The following is a 10000-nucleotide window of genomic DNA, read 5'->3' as shown; positions in this document are numbered from 1 at the left end:
AGATTGTTTCTGTCGAGGAGCTATCGGCTGATAGTTGCCCCGCGGAAATTTGATGTTCTTAAAACAAATATTTGCCCGAGAAGCGAAGCTTCGAGGGCAAATATGCTAGTTTTAAGAACATCAAATTTCCAAGGGGCAACTATGAGACCGATAGTTCCGAGACATAAACACTCTATTGTCTTTATTGTTCACTACTAAAGTTTCTTCCGCGCGCCAGCTCAAAAATCATGTTGAATTATTTTCAACTTTATTAGACGAAAGCCGTGTCAGCCAATGTAAAATTTGAAAAAGAAAACAAAAACCCTCTTAATACAATTTCGATTGTTTATTTTCCATAAGGCCGCTTGTTTACAGAGGTATTTTCAGCGGACGACTACTATCCATCCGGCTATTTTCCTCGGACGGACACTATGGGCTGATAGTGTCTCTCCGCGGACGAACACTATCGCGTCACGTGATCAATTTAAACCAATAAGAATCGGAAAAAATTTAGTGGTGAACTATAACAGCCGATAGTCACCTCGACGGACAAAATGGCTGCCAGTAGTGGTTTTGCCACTGTAAGTGAAGATGATTTCGCGTTGAAATGTTTTCTTTTTTCTCGTTTTTGAAATAATCACCTGTGTATTTATACTCAGTAAATGAAATGGTAACAATAGAACCCACTGGAAACTCGGAAAAATCCGAGCCCCAGATAGGATTCGAACCCACGACCCTCCGTGATCTATTGTTACCATTTCATTTACTGTGTATATCATTCTCACGTTTGCTCACTTGTATTTATACTAAAACAATTATTCGCCTCAGGCTCAGTGATTATCGGTGAATATTCACCGATAATCACTGAGCCTGAGGCGAATAATTGTTAATTGAAAGAATACATTACAGTAATAATAACAATTAATTCAGTGTTCGACACTAACGCTTGCCCGATTGCCCGGGGCAAGCGAAATATATCCGTGGGCAAGTAAAACAACTCTAAGACTTGCGCGATCGGACAATCAGAATTTTAGTTCGGCTAATATTTTTTGAAACGATTTGATTGACAACGAAGGAAGTGACTAGCAATATGTCCAAAAGCCTGGTCCGGTATTCTTTTCAGCGAATCTGATTGCACAGTGATCAGAGCCCGCAGCGTGTATAATGTCGCATTCCCTAGCGAGATAGGTGAGATTTGGAGTTGGTAGAAAGTAATCCAGTGTTCGTTGTGCTTTATACGCTTTGCCTCGCCAAGTAAACTGTTTCTTGTCAAGATTTTGCTCTCGCCACACGTCTTGTAGAGAATAAGAGAGCAGAGTTTGTTGATTCTACCTATTACAACAGAGGACAATTTTGGGTTTTCGCGTGACGTTATCAGGAATAATCAATCCAGCGAAAACCATCTTGGGAGATTTTTGCTGCGTTCAACTTTTCTAATGTACATCAGTCAGTGGCCGCCTGTGATCACGTTACAAATTTGTAGTTTCTAAGGAAACTATGGTCCTGCGTTGGGACATGTAGATCATTGTAGATGTAGGTGTTGATAAAGGTCAAATTACCACCGCTGTTGTTTTGGAAAGCAGAGTCATTTACCAAATCATTCACGGTGGTAATTCGACCTTTATCAACACGTTTGATAAAACCAAATTTTACTGTGATCAAGTTACCTTGCGTGTTACTAACAACTGGATACGTCTGTGACGACAAGACACCGGGTTTTTGTTTTTGTTAGGTTCGACAAGAAATGTGCGAATTCAACACAAAGATCTCAGTCGTTTAACTCTTGAGGTTGACCATTGTTTCTGCAAAGTCAAAAATTCAGTCTCCCAGAAGAGGTTATGTATCACTGCCTTATTATTCATCAGCTCATTTTCTGAAATTCAAGCACGGTTCCAACGGACCTGTTTGTTTTCGTGATTTATGCACACGCTGTGGGCCTATTTGTCACCACGGACTTGACCTCTTACACTCACTCACTCACTCACTCACTCACTCACTCACTCACTCACTCCCCGATGACATTGCGTGTAGTGTGCACTACTACCACAAAAATAAATGGAGATGTAAATTGCTTGAAATCCTTCCCTAACAGCCGAAAATAATCAATTATTATTGTTTAAGTGCCCTCCGTAACTCTGGGAAATTGCACATATTCAACAATCCTTTTCTGATCTCATACTAACATGAGTGATTGTACATGTAGACAGTCTTTATAAATATTCTTGCAAAGTTCGGTCCAGACCAGCATCTAAATGAAGCTGTGCTAAGGGGTTTCTAATTGGAAGTCAATAGTGCATTCTGTAGAAAGTTCAGGCAATTTATTTTTGCAGTGTTTAACCCGCGGGCGGGGGAAATGGAGATATCAGAAGTGGTGAAGAGGAGAGAGGTGATATCAGTAACTTATTCAATTTGGTTAAATGGGATGTTGAAATTGGTTGTGTGCTCAGTCTTCAATGATACAGGCTTTTGCTTGCCTGTGAGTGTCACTCCCAAGAACGTTGAGGCGCTGTTACACTGTGAAATGTTTCGTGCAACTTGTCACGCAATGTTTTCGCGACATTGTGGCGGGACAAGTTGCAAGAGCCATTGCTGAAAGTAGAATTAGGTTCTACTTTTCGTGCAACTTGTCTCGCAACGATTTTGGCCGTTGCAGGGAATGTTACACTGTGAAGGGAAGAGAAAGCAAGTCATTGTTTCTTTCTCATTGAAGCAACTGTTTTGTGGCGTTTAAAGGCGCTGTTACACTGTGAAATGTTTCGTTCAACTTGTCCCGCCACAATGTCGCCAAAACATTGCGAGACAAGTTGCACGAAACATTTCACAGTGTAACAGCGCCTTTAAACGCCACAAAACAGTTGCTTTAATTCTCTATTTTTGAATTCCCCATAATACACTTTGTTTGCCCCCCAAATTTTGCATAAACCATTGTTTTCAAGTGCTCTTGGGAATAAGCAGTGTCCCCAAGAGCATTTGAAAACAATAGTTTATGTAAAATTTGGGGGGCAAACAAAGTGTATTATGGGGAATTCAAAAATAGAAAATGAGCAAAAACAAGGACTCTGCATTCCTCGGACGTGCTTTTTGCGTTTTGGTACATTTCTTTGCCGTTCTCGTTCTGCAACAACAACTTGAAATGATCAAATTTTAGGTTATGTATGGGCCGCGAGCGCCCGACGATATTTTCACAATTTCCCTCCAAACATCCACACCGTCGTGCATAACAATTTTAATCCTGGAATGACTAGGTATACTCTTTTCCATACACAACGATTCGAAGAAATCGCGAAATTGTAACAATAACGGGAAATAATACTTTTAGAGAACGCGAAGAAATCGCGAAATTGTAACAATAACGGGAAATAATACTTTTAGAGAACGTTCTTGTAGCCGAAGTCGTCTCCTTGCGTAAGTTCCCGTTTAAGTCTTATCTCTTTAACAAAAGAAATTTGCGCCTCTGAAAGGTCCTGTGCTTGATTCCCTCCACTGAATGATATTTAGTGGTGTTTTTCAAGGGTATATTCTTGGACCTGTGCTATTTTCCTGTTTTTTTAATTTTTGCTGAATACTCAGTTCAATGCTTTTAAATGCTGTTAATACAATGTATCTCCCCATCTTTATCAGAAATGCCGCTATACCCGCATCCACGCCATTTCTGGTTGCTTTTCTACTAATACCTTCTGTTAACTACATTGCGTTCACAAAAACAGGGACCACCTATTAAAAGGACCCCATAGACGCAAGAGCATCAACGGTCAACTTGCGATTTAATAGATCAATTTCGATATATTGGAATTCAGTCCTGAACAAAAGACATCATCTCGAGGCGCTGGGGAATAAATTTAAGGATTTGTATGAGTTTATTCCCCAGAGCCTCAAGATCGCGCCTTTTGTTTAGGACTGAATTTTAATATAGAGCGAGTTTCAATTGAGTGTCGTAAAACCAAAACCAAAGTAATTACTTTGCCAATCAAAAAGGACTGAGACAATCCGGCAAACCAATCAAAACTCGAAGTAATTACACGTAGCCGACACAGAGCGCGGGAAAATGTGCACGCGTGAGCCACGATTGGTTTTGGTTTCACTTCTGATTGGTTGAAAAAATGGCGCGAGAACTTTGAACCAATCACTGAGTGAAGTAATCATAAACCAAAGTAATTATCTAATTACTTTCGACACTCAATTGAAAACCGCTCTATCGAAATTAGTCTATTGTTTTGCATTGTTCCGCACATTTGATTCGCTTGATCTGACAATGTTGTAATCTATTGTTTCGGTTCTGCCCTCTAACTGGTTTTCATGATCTCCGTGTCTCCGGTTTCAGTGAACGTGCTGACTGAAATAAACTTTATTTTCTTGTGGTCACTTGCACTATAACTGAGTTCCTAGAAGTTGTTAGGTGTCCCACACTAAACTAATAATGTTAACAATATAATTATTTTCTTGCATTTAAATCCTGATAATTGTTTTGTATTAAGAATTTAATTTTCTTTTTAACAACTTGATTTCGATGGCGGTCGGACGTTGTTGATGAAAATAACTTCTTTTTGTGTGTTTTAGTGCTAAGTGAGATCACAATCCGTAAAACAAGTCAAGATCAGTTAAGCCATGAATTGCCATATGGTCACTAATGGTTCGTGGTATAAACAGAGAAGGTATCTCAACAAAGAACAAATTGTTACGAAAAAAAAAGAAGTCCATACTAGAGAGAAGCTCTATAAATGCAAGTGTGGGAAGGGTTTTAGTCAAAGAGGAAGTTTAACGATACATGCCAGAATTCATACGGCCAAAAAACCCTATCAATGCAAAGAGTGTGGCAAGTGTTCTAGCAGGGCAGAAGCTTTAAGGAGACACAAAAGAGTGTATATTAGAGACAAGCCTTATCAATGCGAACAATGCGGGAAGTGTTTTAGTCAAAGTCAACATTTAAGGACACATGAAAGAGTCCATACTGGAGAGAAGCCTTATGAATGCAAACAATGTGGGAAGTGCTTTAGCGTAGCAGGTAATTTAAGGACACATGAAAGAGTCCATACTGGAGAGAAGCCTTATGAATGCCAACAATGTGGGAAGTGCTTCCGGTCATCAGGTGTTTTAAGAAGACATGAAAGAGTCCATACTGGGGAGAAGCCTTATGAATGCAAACAATGTGGCAAGTGCTTTAGCGTAGCAGGTAATTTAAAGACACATGAAAGAGTCCATACTGGAGAGAAGCCTTATGAATGCCAACAATGTGGGAAGTGCTTTAGCTCAGCAGGTTATTTAAGGACACATGAAAGAGTCCATACTGGAGAGAAGCCTTATGAATGCAAACAATGTGGGAAGTGCTTTAGCTCAGCAGGTCATTTAAGGACACATGAAAGAGTCCATACTGGAGAGAAGCCTTATGAATGCAAAGAATGTGGGAAGTGCTTTAGCTCATCAAGTCATTTAAGGAGACATGAAAGAGTCCATACTGGAGAGAAGCCTTATGAATGCAAACAATGTGGCAAGTGCTTTAGCGTAGCAGGTAATTTAAGGACACATGAAAGAGTCCATACTGGAGACAAGCCTTATGAATGCCAACAATGCGGCAAGTGTTTTAGTGAAAGTAAAAATTTAAGGACACATGAAAGAGTCCATACTGGAGACAAGCCTTATGAATGCAAACAATGTGGGAAGTGCTTTAGCTCAGCAGGTTATTTAAGGACACATGAAAGAGTCCATACTGGAGAGAAGCCTTATGAATGCAAAGAATGTGGGAAGTGCTTTAGCTCAGCAAGTCATTTAAGGAGACATGAAAGAGTCCATACTGGAGAGAAGCCTTATGAATGCAAAGAATGTGGGAAGTGCTTTAGCTCAGCAAGTCATTTAAGGAGACATGAAAGAGTCCATACTGGAGAGAAGCCTTATGAATGCGAACAATGCGGCAAGTGTTTTAGGCGAGCACGTGATTTAAGGACACATGAAAGAGTCCATACTGGAGAGAAGCCTTATGAATGCAAACAATGTGGGAAGTACTTTAGCTTAGCAGGTAATTTAAGGAAACATGAAAGAGTCCATACTGGAGAGAAGCCTTATGAATGCGAACAATGCGGCAAGTGTTTTAGCCGAGCACGTGATTTAAGGACACACGAAAGAGTCCATACTGGAGAGAAGCCTCATGAATTCAAACAATGTGGCAAGTGCTTTAGCCAAGCAGGAAATTTAAGGAACCATGAAAGACTCCATACTGGAGAAAAGCGTAATAAACGTAGGCTAATAAGAAAGTCTTTTCGCAACAGAATAAGTGTTAGGAAACATGAAAAAGGACGAGAAAATTCTGCAAGTGCAAATGAACAGGAGGAAGAAATTCATCGCCCCTGCACTTTGCAAGAACATAGTTCAAACCAGGGTGTAAAATACATTTGTTGGCTTTGCCAGGAGGAGTTGAGCAGCGAGGAGCTTCTTCTTGCACATTACCAAAATCATATGACGTTTGAGGAGCCGTCAACCTGAACTAGAGAGGGATTTGCGTTATTTGATGTTTTAAGGACGGTGCCTACTAATTCAAAGGTATTTTTGCCCCGGTTTATGATTATGCAAGAAATGTACATCTTAACAAGTGTTATTGATATCCAAAAAGAAATTTGGTGGTAACCACGCATTTTTCAAAGATAATTGATAAATAATATTTGTAAAAAGCTTTAAAATACAAAGCAATGTACGGCGTTCTTTCTCAAATTCAAACTTAATTATCTCTTAAAAATGAACGGTTACCCCCAATTTTCTTTTTGAATACCAAGAGTACTTACTAAGATCTACTTTCTCCGGATAGTTTTTAACCGGGCAGAAAATGTCACTATATTGGTAAGCATCACCGATAGGAAACCAGAGTATATCGAGATGCGCAGAACTTATGGGCAATAACAATAGTAGGCACCGTCCTTAATGGTTGTAAGTCGTTGACGATAATCTTTCCTCATTTTACTTAATATAAAATACTTTTCTAGACGCGCATTGTTAGCTTTCGTTGGACGTTGCTTTCCTGTGGTGTACAATCAGCTTTTTTAGGCTACATTGAAAATTGCACCAATGTGTGCATCTAAATACAGTGTATTTTGCGTTGTGCAAGGTCAAACGATGGCCAGGGCACTTTTATTTGTAGATAAAATAATCGTTACGCGATTGCCTTTAAAAATACACTTTCTTAAAGGTCCAGTAATACGGGGAACATTTTTCCTGCAACTTGTCGAGCAACAACGTTGCGTTGCAAGTTGAGAAATCTCGATTCCAGTGTTCCTTTCGATCTATCAAAACCTTCTTTCAAACATTCTGAATGCGTATTTGATGTATCTAATGCAAAATCAAAACACTGTTACATCCTCTTTGTTGACGCTAAGGCCAGCCTTCCAAACAATAGTATAAACATGCAACGGGAATTTAATATTACTAAAGATCAACTTGAAAAGTCTTATCATCTTCCACATACTGTCACTTGTGAGCCTCACCTAAAGGCATTTCAATATAAAGTCCTAAATACAATTTTGAACACTAATGATAAATTGTATAAGATCGGTTACATTGAAAACTATTATGCTCTTTCTGCAACCATGAGAAGGAAACTAACAAGGAACCTGAAATTTTTTGACGAAGCGGGAATAAAGATTCCTGACGTGGGATCTCGCACGTATGGACACAGCGCGAAAGAATCACGATGTGTAGAAGTAGGGAGGAAACTCGAGTCTCCGATTACTACTTTAAGTATGCTGGTTTCTCTGAACGGCCCAGAGTTTTAAAATGTCGTAAGCGGGGCTACAAACACAGCCCGTTTTCTTTCATGTGAAACTTGAAAACATGCACAGCACGTGAACAAAACATGATCGTTTGGCGCCAAAAACGTTATCAATTGCATGATCTGAACGCCAACCTTTCATTGGTCAAACGTGACAGGTATGAGACTAAACCGTTAACGTTTAAAAAGTAATTCGTCACACTTCAAGGATGGACGCAAGTGGTAGTATACCATCTTCTGTTTCATTGTCCTTATTCAAATAAGTTTTGGAAAGCCGAACTATATATATATTTCAGGTAACAGGTCAACAGATAAGTCTCAACCTACAAGATGTTATTCTTTGGAGTGATTTCTTCAATAAGCCCCACACTAAATTATTTGATAGTCATATGCAAATTGTATCTGTGGGACTGCAGAAGAAATTGGAGTTCTTCCTAATGTCAGGAGCCTATGACTAGGAGCCTACAGCTTCAATACGAGGTCTATGTAACGGCATTTTCACAGATCAAGCTATTTTTAGACGAGTTCTTAAATACGATTTGGCTTGCACGAGTGCCAATCCTCATTCCCATGTGGATTAATTCCTCATGCAAGACTTGTGATTGGCTGGAAAGGTCCGGTTTCGCGGGAAAATCAGACTATAAATAACTTGGTCTGTAAAAACGCCGTTTCATAGATGCAATGAAGTTGTAAGCTCCTAGTCATGGGCTCCTGCCAATGTACCGTGCTTTCAAGCAAAAGTGAACATCAAAATACAAACAGAAAAGTACATAAGTGCCAGGAACAAAACGATTCACAAATTTTGTGACAAATGGAAATTTTTTGTATAATTACTATTATTATTATTATTATTATTATTATCTCGCAGTATAAAACTTTGGAATGATGTCGACATTATGAGTAGTATAGGGCGCATAACGTAACCTACACCACTTAAGAAGCTACAATTAGAAGTAAAAAAATTAGGTACGGAACCTAGTACAATTCTAATATACATAATGATATGAATCTCTCTACTTAGAGAGCCAATTCAGAATATTATTAAATTCTATACTCTGTAAAACCTGCGCAAAAATATGATGATATCATTATCTCTACTAAAAGCCTATTTAGAAAATTATTCAGTTTTATACTCTCATTATCTCTAATAAACCTACACGAGGCCATCATAATTTGGTTATCTCTACTAAAAGCCTATTTAGAATCATATCAAACTCTTATCCACTATAAAAACTGCGTAGAAAATAATTAAAATACAGGTTTTGCGACAACCCTTGTGTTTCTGGATTTCAGAAGAAAAAAGAAAACTTAAAGTCTAGTGTCCTTATCGTCCTAACTAAGTATTTATCTTAAATGTTCTGGCAATGTTCAAAGTGTTTGAGATGACCGACTTCTGCATCCGCTCAAGTACACCCCGTGCTCTCGCTCCTATTAGCGTCCTCACCGACTTCTCTAGGTGTTTAGAATAACCACCCAATACGTCAATTATTATGTTGTACTGTTCAACCCTGTAACCATTGTATCTCTGCTTCAGCTCCCACATCATGGGACCATACTTGAGCGTCTTTTCCTCATCTTTCTTGGCTCTACTCTCAATCCATGGGCAGCTCATTTCAATTGTGTAAACTTCTTTCCTCTCGTGGCTGACAAGACGCGCGTCTATCCGATTTGCTCTTACTTCGTTGTGCTCTGCATAGATGGGAATATCCCAAAACGCTTCACTCGTGGTGTTCTGGTAGGCTGGTTTTGGCATCGCCGGTGAGTACCATGGTGGAACCTCTTTTATTAACTCATGCTCTCGGAGGAGCTCAAAAAACAGAATCTTCAAGGCTGCATTATGCCTGTATAGGTACTTGGTTTGTGCCAGGGAGGAACATCCAGCCAGTACATGTGCAACGCTCTCAGCTACCTTCCCACATAACCTGCATAGGACTCCTGCATGGGCTATTATTATTATTATTATTATTATTATTATTTTATAGACAGTAGGTAAAATGATGTATTGTAAGTTTTTTAAAGTAGTTTATCAGGCATTAGTGTCGAATAATGTCTCTGTAAATAGTAGTGTTCTAGGTGTTGTCGTATGTGGGTTACTTTTGTTCCGTAAGTCTGTACCTATTGTTGTACTGTTTATAAATAAAATTAAAAAAAAACACTAACGAGACGACATGGTTTGTTTCGCGTATTACCACCTTCTTGCGCAACAAATTTTTATGTTGCAAAAAGTAGACGGATAGTAGAGTGATAATGGTGGTGATGACGTTGATAATG

General features: G+C 39.1%; 2 protein-coding genes across 2 annotated transcripts in view; one reads left to right on the top strand and one right to left on the bottom strand.

The window, feature by feature from the left end:
* Nucleotides 1-10000, bottom strand: part of LOC137973007 (zinc finger SWIM domain-containing protein 5-like) — a 435845-nt gene that overhangs the window by 122524 nt on the left and 303321 nt on the right. The gene's annotated exons all lie outside the window — the stretch shown is intronic.
* Nucleotides 1-10000, top strand: part of LOC137974428 (zinc finger protein 709-like) — a 95037-nt gene that overhangs the window by 9210 nt on the left and 75827 nt on the right. The window contains exon 5 of the mRNA XM_068821385.1: nucleotides 4537-6056. Coding sequence (XP_068677486.1) covers nucleotides 4585-6056 — 1472 coding nt within the window. The 5' untranslated portion in view covers nucleotides 4537-4584. The remainder of the gene's footprint in view (nucleotides 1-4536; nucleotides 6057-10000) is intronic.

Source organism: Montipora foliosa, chromosome 10, assembly GCF_036669935.1.
Source record: "Montipora foliosa isolate CH-2021 chromosome 10, ASM3666993v2, whole genome shotgun sequence".
Classification (NCBI taxonomy): Eukaryota; Metazoa; Cnidaria; class Anthozoa; order Scleractinia; family Acroporidae; genus Montipora; species Montipora foliosa.
This window is presented reverse-complemented; position numbering and strand designations above follow the sequence as displayed.